The sequence below is a fragment of the Morone saxatilis genome, unplaced genomic scaffold (assembly GCF_004916995.1).
Source record: "Morone saxatilis isolate NCDOM2014 unplaced genomic scaffold, NCSU_SB_2.0 Contig4, whole genome shotgun sequence".
Taxonomy (NCBI): Eukaryota; Metazoa; Chordata; class Actinopteri; family Moronidae; genus Morone; species Morone saxatilis.
Window position 1 is genome coordinate 10,039,148 of NW_023339984.1, and position 20,975 is coordinate 10,060,122.

The 20,975-nt window shown below is 46.7% G+C and overlaps 1 protein-coding gene and 1 long non-coding RNA gene across 2 annotated transcripts; one reads left to right on the forward strand and one right to left on the reverse strand.

Moving 5' to 3' along the window:
* Window positions 1–1,338: 1,338 nt before the first annotated feature.
* On the reverse strand, window positions 1,339–4,645 carry LOC118338347. The gene is made up of 2 exons (XR_004797240.1): window positions 3,619–4,645; window positions 1,339–2,579 (listed from the first exon to the last, which is right to left on the reverse strand). It is a non-coding gene; the product is annotated as an uncharacterized LOC118338347 (long non-coding RNA).
* A 233-nt stretch (window positions 4,646–4,878) lies between these two features.
* zbtb4 (zinc finger and BTB domain containing 4) lies at window positions 4,879–19,818 on the forward strand. Its single transcript, XM_035675666.1, has 2 exons — window positions 4,879–5,193; window positions 11,112–19,818. Exon 2 carries the CDS (start codon window positions 11,128–11,130, stop codon window positions 16,720–16,722), a length of 5,595 nt encoding a protein of 1,864 aa, XP_035531559.1. The 5' UTR covers window positions 4,879–5,193; window positions 11,112–11,127; the 3' UTR covers window positions 16,723–19,818.
* Window positions 19,819–20,975: the final 1,157 nt, after the last annotated feature.

Genomic DNA, 20,975 nt, shown 5'->3' on the forward strand with positions numbered 1-20,975 from the left:
GTTCTGCAGTGGAAGCTCTTCAGGGCCTGGTGTGTGGATTTGTTCCATATTGTTGGATTGTTGCCCTGATATTTGTTTTTGTAAACGGAAGAGAAGTGTTAGCTAAGGACATGCTCCAGCACGCTCATCTTTCATTATTTCAATAGAGGTTTCTTCAACTTACCCACTGTACCGCCCCCGTGTCTGTAAGTCAGTGTTGAGGGCTTAAGCACCCTTTTTACCTGTCTGTGTGTGCGACTGCATATGTAAACATTTGTCATGCTTATCTGTACATGTACTGAAAATTTATGTGCTGTGGTTTCATTCTACGTGTCTGTCCAGGCCACAGAAACAGGAATCTCTGTGTTGTCCTTTTTAAGCCGCAGCTTCCTCTTTAAGAAAACCACTGACATTTGAACTCCTCCAACGTCGTCTGACTTCCCACTTTGATCTCAGCCCAAGTCAGCTGGAGAGCAGGTTAGTCATCCTTGAGGGTGTTTACTAACCCTTGAGCATGCCTCATGATATATTCACACAGTAGGAATTCAGCCTGAATTTAAGATGTACTGTTTCTGTTCATGTCTTTATACTGTATTTCTTCTGAACTAAACAAAACATTTGATACTTGATAAGCATGGCAAACAAAGCCCGTATTCAACTGAACACATACACTGCTCATTTGCACAAAAACCAAATCAGGCTGCAGGCGTGAGTCTGCATTTTGGGAACTGACGGCGCTCATTTCTTTTCCTTATCCGATTTAAGATATATATGACTCACTCAGCTTTTTTTTACTTGAACCAAAAAGCACATGTAAGTAGGTCATTGAGGGTCATCTGAATTGTTACCCTGTGCAGTTTTCATTGTAAGCATACAAAGCTTTGTTTGCATTCATAGTTTGTATTTAGTGTCTCCTTAAAGCCGCTACAATCAATATTTTTATATTTTAATAAGTAAGCGAGATATTCACAGCTTGTTTGTGCTGCCCCAACGAGGCCAGAAAATCAGTTATTGCTGGTTTAAGGCTATTGTATTTACTACCTCATAAAACATTTACAAAAGATTGTTTAAATGTTTTGAAATATGCATTTTCTTTTATTGCCGCTTCACTACAGCACATTAACTGTGTCAACTGTTACTTCCCTTCACGGTCGGCAGAAATGCGTTCTACTTTACCCCTGTCGTGTTTACATATGTGTCCTCATGCACATGCAATACGAGGACCCTCTTATCATAACACTGCTCCTGCAGAGCTGCCAGCAAGCAAACCCTCCGTAGGGTGCCTTTAACTGCAGTGCTGTTTGTGTATGTTTGTGTGATTTATAGGATAATAATTGCACTTGTTGTCTTTCCTTGGAAAAGTGTTGAGGAAGTTTTTATTGTTTTATTCTTCAAATAGTCAGTTGTGCGGTTTAAAACACATCTTATATTTACAGAAAATAAATGCGTTTGTCTGCCAAAGAAATACATTTACGCCAGAATGTTGATGAACACCTCCTGATTTAACACTAATCTTGGAACTCACTTAAACAGTTTTTTTCTTTCTTCGGATAACGGTTAAATATTGAAAGTCTTGGTGAGCTAATGGTTTAAATTTTCCACCAAGATGGCTTTCTTAGTTCCTCCATCTTTGTGTATTCAGATGTGTGTGTCGCTTGGTAGCACAGCATGAAAAGCTATGATCACGTTTGGCCAAACATCCATGAAAAGGGACGGCTGGACGACGGGGGTGCCTCTGAATACAGAGTTTGTGGCTGGCTGCAGCCACAGGACAATGCCAGCACACATGTGTGGACTGAGCGGCCACACTCCTGGAACACACACACACACACACGCACACTATTGTCTTTGCCAACGGGCAATCTGCTTCACACACACACAGGCCTTTCTTTCTTTTTCTTTTAGTTTGGATTTTACTGTCCTGTCCTGAAACCCGTCACTACCGCTGTCATGTGTCCCGTCCACACACACACACACACACACACACACACCCAGCATGCTTTGAAAACGTGCTGGAGTGCATGAGAGAGGACGCCGGGGGGAGAAACAAAAAAAAGTTCGTACAACTCCAAGAGCCAGAGAGGTCACAGGAACAACACCCAATCATAGACCAGTTCCCATGGAGACAAGTGTGGCAGCGTACAATAAGGGTGAGAGAGGGTGATGAAAGAGAGGGAGAGAGGGAAAGGGCAGGGGAAGAGTAGGAGGAGGGCGGGTTGTTGGCGTCAAGGTTCAGTTGGTGGGTACTGAGGGGGGAGAGTCAGGGGGGTAGCAGCTCCACTCAAAGGGACAGTGGGAAGTATGATGGCGTTGTAGCATAACAGTACTGGAACATTCTTCCACCCCTCCACTCATTTTTCTGCCCTCTTGTTCCAGCTGGTAGAATCCTGATCTAAGGCCACCGAATGGCTCATTGCCAAACAGAGATATGTGGAATTTCCACTGACCATGACGTGCGTGGCCGAGAGCGACCAGAACGAAGAGAGTTGTTGTTATGAGGCATTTTGCATGGATACGGGTGAATCAGAAGTGATATCCAGCTGCAGGCCTTGATGTTGGGGCCGTTGTTTTGGTGTAGGGGAGGACGGAGTTTAGTCGTGCTGCAAAACAAAACAGTCGCTTGTCACCAGTAGTTTTAGTTTAGCCACATGTGTCAGACACGGATACACACGCTGACCTAAAAGCAGTTAATTGACATGACTGGCATCATTGCTGATAGCACTTGAACCCTTTTAGCTGAGGGCATGGACAATCGAAGAGTTTCCCTGCCCCAGTTTCTGTCCCTGTCTGTCCACCTTTACCCCCTTTTGTCTTTTAAAGAGGCACTCCACTGATATTTCACATGACGATCGGTTTACCTGTCATGGGGAGTACTACTCAGCCTGTGAAAACAGTTGTATAATATCTGGAGGGAGACTTCTACAGTCTGAGAGAGATTGTGTTCTGGTCGCCATTTTGGGACCACGGCGTTGGCATAGTGGAGGAGCCAAAAACCTCGATCCATGGGCCTGTTTCACCAAATTTGCAACATGCAAGCTGCAATTTGCAACATATGATAATTTCCTTCCCAGTTATTTTTGACACATTTCACCATTCGCCCATTTAATATCAGGCAAGAGGCCGACAGACTTGATTTATCTATAATGTGCAAGCAACAATCGTGTGTAATGTGATGCCAGCACCATTTGCGATATGTGTGTAAGCAGTGCTTTTGTAAGTAAGTTTTCATGCAACCAAAAGCAACGTCATCTGGCAACATACTCTGCTGGGCAATCAAATATGTGCAAATATGGTAGATAACGTTGTTAAATTTTAAAGTAGTATCAAACTGGTCGGGTTGGGCAACATGTTAAAATTTTCCAACCGCCCACCGTCAGTCCAACAATCGTCAATTGCCGTTATATTTGTGCATGTGTGTGTGTGTTACGCCAGCGCCCCCCAACTCCCCCTAATCACCGTACCAGTAGTTTCAGCTGGGAGATGAGCAGCGAGTTTAACAATCTCTAACAGTTGAACTCACTAAACAGAAAATACAACCACACACCTTCTGAATTCAAGTTTCTCTCTTTTACCGAACTAAGACCTTAACTCATCTTGAACACCCTCATTCAACCTCGACAGAAACAAAATAAAACTCACCAAACAGTCTTGATTAATATTTCCACTGTTCTGACAATCACCAACTCTGTTGTCTAACCAGCTAACAGAATTAGATCTTCGCTGTCGCTGCCACTCTGATCGCCGACCTCCCTCGCTCCTCTACCAGCTTCATGCCTCTCCTCTCCTGGCCTGCCCCTCTCCCGTCCCGGGCTGTCCCTGCTGTGTCCTCATCTTCCCCGGAGTTAGAGTCTTGTTTGGAGCCTCTGCAAATCACCTTATAACTGTATTCACTGTAGTCGAAATGAACCCTTAATTCACCGCGGTGAGATATGAATATACACTACAGCAGTTTTTCCTTTCACTCGTTCTTTGGCTCAGTGTGTGTACTGCGCCGCTGAACGTCTATCACTGGGCGGCTCTCATTCATCGGAGGCAGTCCATTAAATTAGCCAAATAAAGTGACGATGGACTCGGCAATCGCAGATAGCTGATGTATTCATCCAATCGCCCAACCCTATTTTTGATCTGAAAGCCCTTCGAGGTAGAGTTTAGAAAGTAGAGTTTGAAAGATGTGGGCGAGAAAGATGCTATCAAGTTGCATCATAGGAAATGTCTGACCCAGCGTTTTTTGGCACCTGACCCAGACTGTGGACTTTAAGTCAGGATATCTCGGCCTCTGCTGCGTCGGTTTTGACCATTCTTTTTTTAACCTGTCTCTTATAAGCCCCTAAACTTTTTTGAAGTGCAGTGCTAAATCGCTGTAGTACCCCTTTAATGCCTCCATCTTTCCCTCAACTTCACTTGTTTCACAGAGTGCTCCAATCCGCCATTTGACTACTGCCAGTTTGTCCTCTCTCTGTCTCACTTTCTCTCTGTCTCCTCCGCTCACTCTGCTCTCACTCTCCGTCTGTGTGTCTGTCCGTCCGTCCTTGTGCCCAGGTTTTGGAGTTGGCGTGGTTCCTGTTTGTTTTCAGCCATTTTGGGGACTTGCAGCGCTCGTAACAAACTGCTTAAATGGCGTCCTCTTGCTTGCTTGCTCTCCCACTCTGTCTCCCTCTGCCTCTCCCTCCCTCTCCCTATCGCTGGGCTTTGTGTATATAAAGTAGTGTGTGTGTGCATGTGTGTATTAGTGTGTGTGTGGAGAGAGGGAACAACACTTCCAAATAAAAAGAAGATTGGATTCAGTGGGGGAGTTGGTTGGGGGGTGTGCATGCAGAGAGAGAGGTGGGGGGGGGGTTCACTTGCTGGAAAAAAAGAGCAAAAACACTAAGAATGGTGTGTCACAGGCAAAAACTGGAGTGAGAGGGGAGAGAGAGGGAGAAAGAGGGAGAAAGAGAGCAAGCAAGTTCGAGTGTGAGAATCGCTCCTGCCCTCTGTCTTCACACACTGCTGCCTGTATGTGTGTGTACTTGTGTGTGCGCACCGCCTCTCCCTACGCTCACTCTCTCTCTCTCTCTCTCTCTCTCTCTCTCTCTCTCGCACTCTCTCACTCACACACATTCAGACGTGCGCATACACAGACCAAGGGGGAGAGAGAGAGAGAGGGAGAGAGGGAGTGTGAGTGTGAGGGGAGAGAACACATCGCAGCAGAGATGCAGCAGGAGGTTTTCCGAGGTACGTTCTCTTGTATGCTTGCCTTCCTGAGAGACAGCCAGAGAGAATAAGAGGAAGAGAGGCTGAATTCTGTTGTTTTCCTGCTTGTTTTTCTGCTTCACTCCGCTGCTGTGGCGGTGGTTGCTCCGCGCGTGAAGAGGAGGAAAAGGTTTTTATTTTACCGTGCGTGTGTTGGGGCGTGAGTGTTGGTGGGTGTATTTATGCAGTGTGTGTGTGTGTTTCTGGAAGCGTATTTATGAGTGTGTGTCTGTGCTGGGTCTGTCTGTGTGTGTGTGTGTGTGTGTGTGTGTGTGTGTGTGTGCCAGTAACAGGCCTTCTCTCCCTCATCCTCCCCTCTGTTGCTGGCGCACCACGCAGTTCTTTTTCAGAGCGATGACTCGTTTTGAGATTGTGATCAAACTTTTAATTTATCGATTCCTCTTGCATCTCTGTGATCCACCGCAAATCAGGGGGTGTTCAGCACACGTCAGAACAGATGTGAGCATTGTTGTTGGGGGTCTTAACATGGTGGGCCAGTCTGCCCACTCCTGCCCATCAACTTACTACCAACATCAGAGGAAGTGTTTTGGGAGAAAAACTTGTATATAGGCGACGGTAAACATCTCTAGTTCCACCGAACAGTTCTGTCTCTTATTTCGGTTATGGGCCGCCCAGTTTGTCCTCCATTTTACCAGCCTGTTGTTGTGCTGGAGGTTGTCTCTCCTAGAGCAGCAGAGGGCATATTGATGTCACCTACCCCATTGTTGGGGGCCCTAAGCCTTCAATTTTTTTAAGTTTTTTTTTTTTTACCAAAACAACAGAGCATCTGCTGCCTACTACTCCCCATTCCTGGTTTTCATGGATGCCAAGCCAAGCCCCTATACGATCCACACTGCCACAGGGTCATAGGTCAGGCAATAGGAAGTGTAGTTTCTCGCTGCTCTGTGGTGTCACACAACTGATGTTGTCATAGTGGTGGCAGCCTTTTTATTGTGGTCATTTGTGTTTAGGTCACACAGCAGATAAATAATTTTTGCTGTATTTATCTATGAGCCTTTTTTTGCCCCGTGCATAGAAGCGCTAACATGCAACTCTTGCGGGTTGCAAGACCGAGTTTGTTGGCTTTGTTTTATTATGCTTTTTTTTTTTTAATGCCACAAACATAAAGGATGTGGACACGTTCAGGAAACTGGTGCAGCACTTCATCTTCTCTAACCTGACATATACTTGCAGTTTATGGTGAGTGTTGTTACATGGCGCTCTGCCTCAGCCTTGCTAATACTCAAATGTTTCTCGGTTGTTTGAGACTGAGAACTCCAATGGGGCTTTCACACTCCCTTCAACAGGGACTGCGTGTGAAATTGAAAATGATTTTGGGGAAATTACCTCAAAAAGGTCACAGGTGTAGTGTTACTGCTCTCCAGGGGTACCTTTTTGGCCTTACTGTTCCTAATGCCTCCCATGATTCTGTTGCAGCAAGCAGAATTATGGGAATTACGTGCTGGCTGGGAGCTAACAGAGCGTGGAGAGTATGGCGTTTTAGACATGGGTAGGTTCGTTGGTGCATGGAGCGGCATGCGAAAACACCACGATACGACAGTTTACACGTGGGGAGGGGGAGATGAGGGGGCATGCAGTCAGTCATGCTGGGGGGATCTGAAAGACAAGGAAACCATGAAATGTGAACATAGGAGAGGCATGTTTGAAGTTACCCCTACCTCTCCCACTCACATCACCACAACCACCACCACCACCACCTCCACTCAACCACTCCCCGACCCATACCAACTTCTCTTACCTCCTCCCTCCTTCCCTCCCTCCTTCCCTTTCTCACTTCAACCTATCTTTCCCCGAACCTCATTTACCTCAACTCGACCTTCCCCTCTCCTTCCCTCTATCCCATCTGGCTGGCTCTACCACGCTCTCTTGGCCGGGGGGTTGTGGAGAGTTCAGTAGCTGTTCTTGCTAACGATGCCCCCCCCCTTGCCTCCCACCCACCCACACACACCCTCATGCGTACACATACACCCCTCTCTTCACAGACCAACTGCTGCTCCGATACTTGGGCCCCTCTGGCTGCCCCTCACTGGGGAGAAAGCCCAACTGACACCTTCCTCTTCCCACATGCTCCTCGCCACTGGCTCACCGGCTGGAACACCGAGGCCCCCCACATTCTGCCTCGCGGGCACTCCCCTTAACTCCTCATACACACACACACACAATGACGGCACATCACTGCTAAAGATATAGTTAAAAGATAATTCTGGTTTATTACAACTTGGTTTCTTATTTTGGTAGTTTTGGCCACTATTCCTATCAGTAATAATAACTTTGCACTCAGCAACCTAATTGCTGAGATCTGTGACTACAGTGACGCTGCTAAAACAGAAGTGCAAAATAGAAATACACAAATTACAGATCAACTTCCTGGTTCTGCTTTGACCTGCAGTACTTAAGGCTCCAGTGTACTCTGTCAGGTTATTGTAGCCTTGTGCACACGCAGGTTTCATGTGCAGTTGGGGATTACTGCCAAGGGACTTGCTGATGAAATGTAGCTAATCCATTGCCTGTGATAAATAAACAAATAACATCATTTTCACCTCAAAGTAGAGTGATTTAGATCGTTTCTACTCAGAACTCAGCAACTACTTTGGTGTGTTTTGTGGCCAAAACAATGAAAATACAACCCAACTTGTAATCAAACAGAATTGTCCTTTAATGGTGAGAGTAGTGGGGAAGCAGAGATGACTTGATTTTAGCTATACTCTATTAAAGACATTTTAATGAGGCTTCAGTACAAATAGCTGTTTATATTCATATTAAAATGTTAAATTAAATGGCACTAAAACAGTATTAAAAATGCATTTTGCTATGATCAGTCTTCTAATCCTCAATTACAAGAGCTATTGGACCAAATAGCTTTAAACTGTTTATTTTATAACTAAATTAAGTTTCAGTTTGCATGTAGTTTCTCTCTGAAGTGCATAATATCACGATACTTGTAGGCTAGATTTTTTCTTAGAGATTTTCTTAGAGATGGAAAACAAAAACAATCACTGAATCCTAAAGCTTATTTGTCTGTCAGCACAAGTACCAGTTTCAGTGTAGAATAAACAGATTGCTCAACGGCTGGTTCAAGGCCCTGAGCTGGCGCACCAGCCTAACTCTTCTGCCGTTCTGCCTTATGTTATGCAAGGCCACTTTAGCAGTGATGTTCCCAGTGACTGTTTAAATTCAGTGGATTACTAACTAATGGTTTCCAAGGTCATAAAGTCATCTATGTTTTTTAGATGCTAGTGGCAAAGTATCTCAGAGTCAAATAGTAAAACTTCTGCCGTTTTATATTGGTCCCAAAATTCAAGCAGAAAACCCAAACAGCACTTAAAATATTAGTTAGTTAATTGGTTTTAAGAGAGCGAGACTAATCTGCAAGTTTATGCTATTTCTAATGGTTTAACATGCAAAAACGGAAAAAGGAAATTCCCAGAATCAAGAGCCAACAGTGTTTACTTTTGTCTCACATTTGTCATTTGATATGGAATACAAATTGAATCAGTGCATGGCAAAATGTATGCCTCTGTTCCCTCCGCCTGCCAGTGAAGAGCGACTGTCTGTTACATGAAATGAAATCCAGCGCGTTTGGTATAATGTATTTTTTGTTTACGTGAATCTAGTTAGTAATTTGTCCTGCACCAGCTGAGTACCTGTTCGTGCGATGCGGTTTTGTATTGCCACAAGCGTAAATAGATGAGCACTTCATAAGCCGACCAACATGTTTGTTTGTGCAGAACATCCTGTTGCAGAGAGGTGTGGGAACAGGGTTGCTGTTTATTTTGATTTTGCTTTAGGGTCCTTGCCACATTCATGGTCACATTTGTTTGTGTGCCTGCGAATGGTACAGAAAGATGTATGTGTCTTCATGTGCATATCCACTCATTTGCACAAATAAAAAACCAAAAAATAAAAGTGTCTTTCTGCATGTCCTATGCATTTGTGCGCATATCCCTGTGTGTATGAGTAAATCTAGTCCATTTAAAGCCTGTTAGAAGCTGCCTGTCACAGTCAGACAGCGTGTCGTGCAGGCTCTGGTTGTGCAGCGTCTGTGTGCGTCACAGGGAGATAACGAGGGGGCGTCATACGCATTTTCCTGTCCGCGGCGCAAGCATCAGATGAGATGGTGAAATTTTTAGCCTTAGCACTGTCTCTCAGTGTGTCCGCCCACTTGTAGGAGACTGCCGCTTGCCATAAGGGATTTCCTGCACATCTATCGCTCAGCAAATGTGAGCGACAATGACTGTTTCAATACAGAGCCACAAAAGATGGCAAGTCTGGCAAGACCGGATTGTCCTTGTTTTTAGACACAGATCATCTTTAATAGACATGAACTGGTTTGTTGTCCTTGTACAACAAATGAATGCGCCACTGCTTGCCCTAAGAACGTCATTAATTGCCACTTCTGTTTTCCTCTTGTTGACTGTACTTCATTCCACCTGTGCCCTCAGTCTCAGTACAGTGTTGCACTCAGATTCACCTTTTGATTTTGAATGTCATTTACAAGTAGGCCCATCCATGTTGAACTACTTTGTTTATGGCTGTCTTTCCTGCCTGTGGGCATGTATGAATGTATGTTCAGTGTTGTGTACACATGCATGTTTGTTTGTGTGAGTGTATGTGCGTGATTTTATGTTTGTATGCTGGTTGTTTTTTGTGTGTGTTAGTGTTTGCCTGGGCTCCTGTCTGTCTGACAGTGCAGTGTGTCTGACTGTTCCTGTTTCAAACCCACCGTCCCTCCTCCTCCTCTCTCCGTCTCTCTGTCTCTTGCTCTCTCACTAACCCTCACTCTCTCTCTCCCTTTTTCTATCACCCTTTCACTCTCCTCATCCTCACCCTCTCTCTCTCTCTCTTTCTCTCTCCCTTTCTCTCTCTCTCTCCCTTCTCTTCCCTCTGCAATAACAGTGCTGACCTAGTTTCTGCCTGTTCAGGGCTGCCTGTGGAATTTTACAGCGGCCTGCCTTCCTGGCTGCTTTGCTGCTTGAAAACGCAGGCAGAAAAGCATGACTGAGGATTTTTCTTCTCATCTCATCATTATGGCCTTATACTGTCTCCGTTCTTCTCCCCCTTCTGCAGACCTAAACAAATGGACCCATTTTAAATAAGTAGCAACAGAAAATTGCCTCTCACATATGAATCTGCAGCTATCTTATATATGAAGAAATTGCAGGAGGACTGCATCCGCCACCACGGCGAATTAGAATGGAAATGAGAATAGCCTGTCGCTCATCTCCTACAGCTTAGCTGAGATTGTACCGGATGCAGAGGGCGGAAAAACACTCCTTCTCTGTGCACATGCATGCAATCTCCCTCCCTTCTCCTCTTCCCCTCTTTCCTTCCCTCCCGCCTTTGCCTTCACAAATAAATGGTTAGAGTCATGCCTGGCAAATACTAGCCACTGCCAGGAATGGCTAACCAGGCTCTTGCTCAAATAGCAAGAGAGTGGGACTATTTTTACGTACGTTAGAGTTAGGGCCATGGATCTAATTCAACACTGTTCTGAATCTTGATTAAATCTGAACGCCTTCCAATTAGGCATAGGGAATGTTGTGTCACAGCCGAGAGAGATGGATCTCTGGAATGCCTTTCTGAAGGCTTGGTTGTGGCACGCTGAAATCTAAACCAGCACTGCCGCAGATTCATTCCTTCCCCCTACCCTCTCCCTCCTTTCACTCACCATTCCTGGCTGAGCTGTTGGAGTTCAGCATTGCTGGGACATTTAGTTTTCTTTTCCGTTTCTCAAAAGCTCCACGAGCGTCATGGCTGCTACTGCAAAAGCTTTGGGTGTAATGTTAATTCTTTGCTTCATGTTGATGTATATTTGCATGTTGTGCATTAATCTTGGGATGTATATAATGCTAATGGATTCTTTATGGTTTCTCTTCCAGATTTCGGGGGCTGGTCATGGTGTCCGGTGAGAAGGTGTGGGACCCCCTCCATGCGGGCCTTATACAGTCACGTCTGAGTGAGCAACACCTGGCTGCTGGGCTAACTCCCCTCTGCAACCTCACACATAGTGCAACTAAGGACATCACGTGCTACCAGAGTCAGCGGTCGTCTCCTTTGTCTTCCCTGCCACTGTCGTTAGTGGCTGTAGACAACCTTCACCCGGTTCGGGCCTCCTCACAGTTACATCCGCCTGTCACTTTCTGCAGCTCTAGCAAGATCAAAGGGCTACACAAACCAGTGCACTGTCTTGGAGTGGTCTCTCAGCTTGAAGACGAGGAGGAGGAGGAAGGGGAAGCTGAGCAGTTGGAGATGAAGGGTAAAAGGCATGGAGGCCGGGGAGAGGCCGTGATGGAGGACAGGCTAGAGGACATGGCTGATGGACCTAAGAATGCAAAAATCACCCTAAGCTTCCCACTTAGTGCCGCCCCCCTTCCAGCCTCCCTGACATCTCCAAACCACTGTCGTAGCTCCTCCTCATCCTCCCCTTCCCCTCACCGACAGCGGCCATCCTCCAAGAGTTCGGACGAGGGGTCGCTGTGGAAACTGGATGCTACCATGGACGTAAAGCACAGACCTTTTAAGCCCCCGAGGCACGACAGCTCTCCGTCCTCTTCACCGTCCTCCTCCTCATCTCCCATGACTGTTCATGCACTTATCAGGAGGGATATAAAATCCCCGCCTCCTCTGAAGTGCTCTAAACTCAATCCAGAGACTCAGTTTCACAGGTCGCCCCCACGATCCTCCAGTGGGTCATTAGGGGGCTGTTATGGTGGCGATGGATGGGATGAGAGGCACAGGTTGGCCAACGGTACAGCCTCACCTTCTCAAACTGCCCAGATCCTCTTCAGCCTGGGCACGTCAGCCTATCAGAGAGGCGGGGATGCGGAGAGGAGAGAGAAAATAACAGGAAGACCAGCTGGGAAGGTGGGAAGCCCTCATGGACCAAGTCTTCACCCACCCACCCTCCACCTCCCTCCCCCCTTACCACCACCCCCTCCTCCCCCATCTGAGGGTCTCAACCCTCCCCCCTTACCACCACCCCCTCCTCCCCCATCTGAGGGTCTCACCGCACCCCCTCACTCGTCCTCCTATTCCCCTACCGACAGCCTGAAGCCCGAGCTGATTTGCGGAGTATGCCATCGACTTTTCAGCTCGGCCTCCTCCCTGACAGTCCACATGCGGCTGCATCGTGGCAGCCGCGCCCTCAGTTGCCGTTATTGTGGCAAGGTCTTCATCCACAGCAAGAGACTGCAATCCCATGAGGGCTCCTGCAGGGTGCCAAGCCTACCCTCCAACAGCCTGAGCCCTCCTACTCTCACTGTGCAGCCAAAGGAGGAGCCACTGGAGGAGGGTGAGGTGAGAGTGGAGGGGGGAGTAATTGTGGGAGAAACAGACATCAGTAAGGCGCGGCCAGGGAAGAAAGCGCGGAGCCTCCTGGCACGTATCCAAGGTGATGATGCAGCAGCCACAGAGCTACTAGAGGGTGATGAGAACCATTTTGTGAAGGTGGTAGATGGCAATGTCATTTACTTCTGCTCTGTGTGTGAGCGCTCCTACATGACTCTATCCAGCCTGAAGCGTCACTCTAATGTACACTCATGGCGCCGCAGATATCCGTGCCATTTCTGTGACAAGGTCTTTGCCCTGGCTGAGTACCGCACAAAGCATGAGGTGTGGCACACAGGTGAGCGGCGCTACCAGTGCATCTTCTGCTGGGATGCCTTCGCTACCTACTACAACCTGAAAACACACCAGAAGGCCATCCACGGGATCAATCCCAGCCTCATCTCCAGTGAAAAGACAGCTAACGGTGGTTATAAACAGAAAGCTAATGCCCTCAAGCTTTACCGCCTTCTCCCCATGCGCTCCCAGAAGAGACCCTACAAGACCTACAGTGATAGTTTGCATAATGGCCTGCTACTGCCATCAACTGAAACACCTTCCCTCTCCCTGCCCGGGCTGGGCTGCACTCTGGGCCCTGGGGACCTACAAAGCTTAATCAGTGGGGCCCACCCTCAGAGTGTAAAGCCTGACCCAGATGCCTTCCCCGATGGCTTCCCTGTGTCCGTGCCTGCTGAGCACAGGGACATCTCCGGACTAACAGCCCTCCCCCAGACAGACATGCCCCAAGTTAGAAAACATGACAGTGAGGCCCTTGAGTTAGAGCAGGGAAGAGGCAGTGGCAGTTTCAAAACGTCTAGTAGCAGCAAAACCAAAACTCCCAAGGCTGGTAGAGGTACAGAAACAAGCATGCCTTCTGTGATAACATATGGCCATACAAAACCCTCTGTCATAGTTCATGGAACAGCAGTGTCATCCTCTGTCATTGTGCATAGCAACCAGGTCACCTCTGGAAGTGAAAAAAGCCCAATGAACAGCCCATCTCCTGAAACCAGCAGCAGTCAGACTTTACACAAGGGCAGTCCCAGGCCAATCAAAAAACAAAGAGATAGCGCAGATAGCCATAGAAAGAGGTCAAGAGACAGTTCAGATACCACAGAGGAGCGCTCAAGAGGTAGACAGGATGCAGAGACAGGCAGATTGTTTCACAAATCACGCAAGTCCCACAGCAAAAGTGACATCTCTAACTCGAAGCAGCTGTCAGCATCTGTAGGGTCACAGGTCAAAGAGGCAGGGCCACTGTGCCAGATAACTGTACGTATCGGTGAGGAAGCAATAGTGAAGCGCAGCATCTCTGAAACAGACCTTAGGAGAGATAAGAGCCTTTCTCCCCCAAAAATCAAACGTAGTGAAACATCATCTGTGCGGGAAGCCAAGGAACAACGGCACTCACATTCCCACCACCATCACCATAAACACCGCCTCCACCGCAGGGCCAGCCTGGAAGCAGAGGGGGATAAGGAAGGAGAAGATTGTGAAGAGGAGGAGGAGGAGGAGGAGGAGGATGAGGAGGAGGATGTCAGGAAAAAGACGTCCAAATCCCCTGATGGAGTGAGGGAGTACTACTTCCGTCAGGAGGTGCGTGAGCAGGACAGCGACCATGACACAGAGGATAATTTATGGCGGCCTTACTACTCCTACAAGCCTAAGAGAAAGGCCCAAGCACACCTACAGAGGGTCAAGAGCTGGCAGAGAAAACTGAAGTTCAAGCGCTCCATCCGGCTGAAGAGGAGGGCCGAGAGACTCAAGAACCATGTGAATAAAGAAACAGATAAATCACAAGATGAGGAAGATGATGGGAAGATTGAGGAAGCCGAAAAAACGTCAAAAGCTAACAGAGACAAGGGAGAGAGGAAAAAGAAGGAAAGGAATTATCTCTCTGCCCCTTTAAAGGAGAAAAACAAGGATGCAGAAGAACAAGTTAAGGAGGCCTGTCACAAGGTTTCCACTCCTCCTCCTCTGCACTCTCCAAAGCCTCCTGTGTCTACCTCAGTGGCTCCTACAGGAATAAAGAGGCGGCCTTGGACTAATGGGAATGCAGCAGAGTGTGGTACATGTGGCCGCTGGTTCTCAAGCCCCAGGAAGCGAGACAAACACGAGCTGAGCCATCTGCTGGAGTTTGTATGCCTCTTCTGCCGAGCCACTTTCCCCTCAAGGGATAAGTTGGAAGATCACCAGAGAGCCCAGCATCCCAAGCCTGCTGAGGCACCCTCCGTACCCCCTAAAGTGGCACTTGGTGAACAAGTTGAAGGGGTCGGGGTTAAATCCGTGCCAGAGATCGCCAAGTATGATGAAGAAAAAGGGGGGCAAGTAGGCTTAGCGGGGAGTAATTCTAGTCCGAGTCGCCTAAGCAGAAGAGCATTATCACGACACACCTGTCCACAGTGTCATAAGGTGTGCAAGACATCTTCAGCACTAACTCGCCATATCCGACGCCATGAGTTAAGCAGTTCCCCAGAGAGAGAAAAGGAGGATAAAGACTCAAAAACAACAGAAACAGTTGTTAACACTGTTAGCAGAGACCTAGAGACTGAAAAAGGACTGGTTCCCAGTGCTCTCTCTGTTTCAGTTATCAGCTATTCAACACCAGACCCGCCCAGCAGTGGTGACTGTTTGGCATCACAGCAGCATGAAGACCATCTCAGTGAAGTGATGGATGGACGTCAGATGTCAGAATCCCGTGACAAACCTGAACTGACAGAGCTCACACATCCATCTCCAGAGAGAGAGCCCAGCCCACAAGTTGCAGACCCTCCTTTAGAAAGCCCAGTTAACCTTACACCCACCAAACACGAATTCACGCCTGCCACGCCCTCTGCTCTCCAGAGCGTGCTAGTCATGAATGGACCTGAATGTCTGGACTACCGCACACCCAGCAAAAAGAACCTAGACAGCCAGATCCACAGACTACCCAGCCCTTTGCACATCGTGGCATCCACCAACACCTCTCCAAATGTGCCCGTGACGTCACAGACCAGAATAACCACTGCTGCTCCTCCTGTTTCCATGACAACAGCTCTCAGCTCTGAGGGGGGATTCATGAAACGGGATGGGGTCATTATGGACAGAGAGAGGCAGGGTGGGAGTGGTATATTTCTACATGGAGGTTATGAGGAACCACCTCTGGTCCAAGATCTCAGAGTTCCATCCCTGTCCAGGAGTCCCTCTCCCAATGAAGCACAAGACCTGACCATGTCCTCTATTCTAGCTAGAGAGAGGGAGATAGAGAGGCAGAGAGAGAAAGAGAGGGAGCTCGAGAGACAGAGAGAAAGGGAGAGGGACAAAGAAATGGCAAAAGAGAGAGAAAAAGAGATAGAGAGGACCCAGCAAATGAGTAGAGTTGCACACGCCCCCAAGGACCAGATTTCTCTGTTGGTCCCTAAAGAGGAGCCCTTGAGCCCTGTGCCGTCCCCCCAGCATATCCCCACTCAAACCACTATGAATGGACCCTCCTCACACAGGCACACTCCCAAGTCGCCCTGCCGGTCACCCTCAACTATTGGACTGTTAGCTCAAGCCAACCGCCAGGTTCACTCCAGTTCACAAGGACTCGACAGGCTCACACTGCCCACTGGAGCAGCTGGTGCCGGTGACCGCCCCTCTGCCCACGCTCTGCTTCTTCCCCGAGCCCCCCAACCACCTGAGCCGGAGCACCAGGACACTGTTTCTTCCAGAGACTCCCAGCAGGGGGACGCCACCCCGGTGGGATACCCTGCCCAGAATTATCCCCTACCCCTTCTTGTGCCGGACAGCTACCGCTCTGGTAAGAAGCAGGAGGAAAACCTGCTCATGTCCTCGTATCCTGCTGGAGCTCTTCCCTTTGGCCCACTGGGAAAAATGATGGTTCCTAATGGTGGGGATTTGGCTAAGCTGCCATTTTATCCTGACCCTTACCAGCTGCTCTATGGGCCCCAGCTGCTGGCATACCCTTATAACCTTGCGGCTCTTCCTGTGGCTCTGAATATGATGGCACCTGGAGGAGACAAGGTGGAGCCTCTGCCTTTCCTCCCCGCCATCTTCAACTATGCCGCCACTGCTGGACCCTACATGGGCGCAGCCCCTCACCCCCTTGTGGCAAACCCCAGCCTCTACAGCAGCAGCAGTGGCAGCAGCAAGAAGCAACGAGACAGCAGCGGCAGCAAACCGTAGGACACGGAAGCACTATGAGGAATATATTTCAAAGGGGATGGCCTGGCCTGTTTAGGAGGGGAGCGGGAGCATTGCTCACTGGGTCACACTCGCACAGTACCCCTGCCTCTCTTTTATTCAGTAGAGATCAGAGCTAGGCATTAAAACAGGGGAAGGCTGAAAGGAGGAGAAGGAGCAAAGAAACGGGGAGAGAGGCCGATATAATGGTGACGTATCATTACTCCCCTCTCTTTACTCTCGCTCACCTTTCTTCCGTGTCTCTCCTGTCTTGCTGTAGTGTGTCGTAGTTCTAGAGCTTGATTAATCTTCCTCTCTGACTCATTATATTATCTATAAGAATAAGAACTGCTAACAGGGTGTGTTGTGTGAAAAATTAGTTCAGTCTGCTTCCCTTTATAGTCACCGCATAACGAGGATAAACGCTCTTCAGTGAAGGCTTGTGTGGGCAAGGATAAGGGATGAGAAAGAAGAGTCCTTACTCGATGCAGTTAGAGGTGGAGCATTAAGCAACTCAAACCTTTGCGTATGTTTGTGCGAGCGAATGAGAATGCAGGTCTATCCTGTTGTCAAACTGTCCGTGAAAGTTATATATGAGCATGTACATGCACATGTATGTAGGGATTTGTGCATGCAGAGGTGGGCTTAAGCTGCGTATGTGTGAAAGTGTGTGTGTAAAAGTGTGTGTGTGTGTGTGTGTGTGTGTGAATGGCTAGATCATTCCGTGTGAGACGCACACAGCATTCCTACTCTAGTTTGAATAGCTAGCTGTAGGTCAATGTGTAGAAGTGCATTTAGAAGTGATTCCTCATATCCAAATCATTAAGAAGTCAATGCTATGGCTGGACGCATGACAATGACAGATCATCTGAGCTTCTAATGTCTCAACTAACCTGGCGACTTTGTGGCCAGATGACACTGTAGGATCTGTATAGCATTCACCATAGTTTAAACCTTACGTGCACAAAATAGAAAAGTAGTGGTCACTTAAAGGGGACACTTGTAGCTGCTTTGGATATGTAGCTGGCCACTGGGTAAGAGTTAAAAGGCTGGTAGACCGTTGCACTTCCGTTTTTCATCTCATTTCCTTCACGTAAAAAAACAAAAAGGAAAAGAATAAAAACCAATCAGCCTTCATCTTACGTAGCCTTTCCCTCTTTGATTGGAAGAGGAAAAGGCTCCATTTCCGAAGCCAGGAAGAAGAAAGCAATAGCAAGAAATGGAAAAAGAAAAAATGGATTCAGGGTATTGAGTTTCTGGATAGGAAAAGAAATATATGGGCACAAAACTGTTGGACTCTGAGTCAGAAGGCCCCACAGAAATGAAAATGACAAAAAAAAACTGCTTCCCACCTGAGGAGAGATTGGAAATAGCCTGAACTATTTCCCCTCCTGCCCTGTGTCATTTACTAAGAGATAGGAAAAGGCTGAGCTTAGCAGCCAAAGTGGTGGCCCGACACTCCCCAGCTGCCCTCCTGGGGCCTTTTTGTTATGTGTAATGTTATCTCTATATGTTTGTTTTGTTAAACTATGTTGTTGTTTATGTTGTTTAGCCCTCTTACCAGATGGAAATGGCTTCAGTGAAAAAGGGGGAGTAAACTTAAAAATATGAATGTAAATTTAGTCATGAGGTTAATGAAGTACAGCTGCATTAATGGTAGAGTTGGTTTCAGTTCCTTTTTGTTTCTGTTTTGACACAAATAACCTGTTAAAGAACCGTATAACGTCTGGTATGCATATATACAGTAGTCCTAGGAACATGTCAGTAAACTTGGGTTCTGTATCCACAAAGCATGAGCAACACTTGCTTCCTAACCGTTTATATCCTCAGCAAATCTGGCATTGTGCGCACAGCTTTTGTTTCTGTTTCCTTTTATATTTTCTGGCCTCTTCATCTTCCATATCTCTCTTAATATTTCTTTTTTTTATTATTCGTTATAGACCGCAGTTTTGGAAATATTCCACAAAACTAGCTGCCACATTTACATCTCACAGTCACTATTTAGGAGCTGTTTTTAATTCTCCCTCTTCCCTCATGCATACACACTCGCACACTGCACCTCCTCCGAACGGAGTATATGTTTCAGCGTGTGTGTGCATGTGTGTGATGGTACCGGGCAGGAGTGTGTTAAACACAGCATGACTAACTGCAGGGGCCCACAATCATCCTCCTTGGGTGTGGCCTTTTGAATAGGCCGTATGTGTCTTGTGTACGAGACGTGAGACGTGAGTGACCGGGTTGAATAAGGAAACCAAAATACTGTAAATCTGCCGAAGCAGCATACCCCATGGCGGTATATGGGCCACCTGTTTTTTTTTTTGTTTTTTTTTGTTCTTTGACACTTTTTTCTGTGGGTTAGTTTCAGTGTAAAAAAGCCTTGCTGTCTCCAATACTCTCTCTCAAGCCATTCCTGTAGATGGACATGTTTGTGTTTTTGGACCATTTCTTATGCCATAGTTTGCCATCACGGTTATCATACAGACCAAAAGCATGCAAATCAACGTATTGTAGTGACTGGACTGGAATCTGGTGGTAATATACAACTATTTACTGTATGTTTTAGTTTAAATGAATGTGCCTCTGCTTTGATATTTAAATAATTATCTATAGTAAGATGTGGATCTGCCAGATTTCAACTGTTAAGGTGCCTTGTTATGGCATAAGAAATTTGAATAGTAAATGAACATTTTCTTGAGAAACGACAGTATAATTTGGAGATAGATTTCATGGCTTTGTTTGCTATGAAGCTGTTCATAGATGTAGGGGTGTGGCTAAACTGTTTTGGTATCGTGTACATGTCTAGGGTAATACTGTGCCATATAGAGCCCATGAAATATGTTAATGTTATTTTTAAAAGATGTTTTAATGTTGCCTGATGACTTTGTCTTTAGATTTGATACAAAGGCTTGTAGCCACAGCTCTCCCAAAGTCTGTAGTCTCCTTTTTCCGACATTCTTCTTGTTCTCTCTCTCTCTCTCTCTCTCTTTCTCTCTCTCTCTCTCCCCTTGTTTCCGTCTCCCTTTCTTTCTCTTTGCTGCAATCAAACAAAATAAAGTATTAACCTGATGACCCAATGAAATCAGCTCTAGTCTGGTCTCATGTTTTTTAAGATGATGTCTCTATTCATCTTTACAAGTTGATCTTGAGTTCTTAATGTGAACCATGTGCTTAAAGTTGGCGGATGCCTGGTTCCACATTGCTCGATCTTCCCTGTGAATTCTCTGGTGAAATGTGCATTCAGCATTTATCGAAATTGGTAAAAATTAATCCTTTGCACTTCTTTTAAACACATGGTCCGTTGTTTGATACTGATACTAAGGCGCGGTGCTCTCTTGTTGATGATACATTTTTTCACTATTTTAAATTACTGAATAAGTCTACCTCAATGGATCTTTTTCACTGTGGACATTCTGACTTTTCAATGTAGAAAAAGTGTTATTATTTTTTGAAATCTTGCTTTTTACTGTTTCCCTAAAAAAATGTTAACAACTTAAACCACAACAAACTATTTACAAACAAGGAAGAAAGAAAATAAAATTAAAATGAATTCATGCAACTGATTCCCAACATCTATTTACATCCCCATGATCTCACATTAACTTGTGTAGATACTTGTTACGGACTAGGTCTATGAGGGTAAGTGTAAGTGTGGCTGGCTAGTCCTACGTGGAGAAGAACAAAACAAGTGACTCAAGATCTGGAAGACCGCCGGGGAGTGAGTGAATTAGCTTACAGAGTCCGCAGGTTAAGTTGTTGGGTTCGTCACCAGAGTTGGTCTCCGCTGCCGTGAGAACGCAGCTCCGTCATGAGGCTTCAGTAGTTTCCCAAGAGTGAATCAGCTAAGAAAATGTGAGAACTGAGGAGTGGTACTTCCAGAGCGACCCCGTTGTTGGCTGTTTGACCACGCAGTATCCTTCAGCTGTTGCGCTTATGCTCGCCTGAGCTTCATCACTTCCTTATAACGGCAGTGGAGGCACGCGCATCTCAGTGATGTAGTCTCTTCACCACAAAAACCACACCTGCCCCATATAAAAAAAACAGTCCAAAAAGTAGGAAAAGAAGAACTCTACCGGCCTCATCATTCTTATCATACTGTGTACATCGTAGGGGATGAATTATGAGTTTGATGTTTGATCTTCACTGTGCAGAATGACACTGGAAGGATGTTTGGGGCGGCAGTAGCTCAGTGTGTAGGCGCTTGGGAACCGGAGGGTCGCTGGTTCAAGTCCAACAGACCACAAAATATGGAGTGTGGA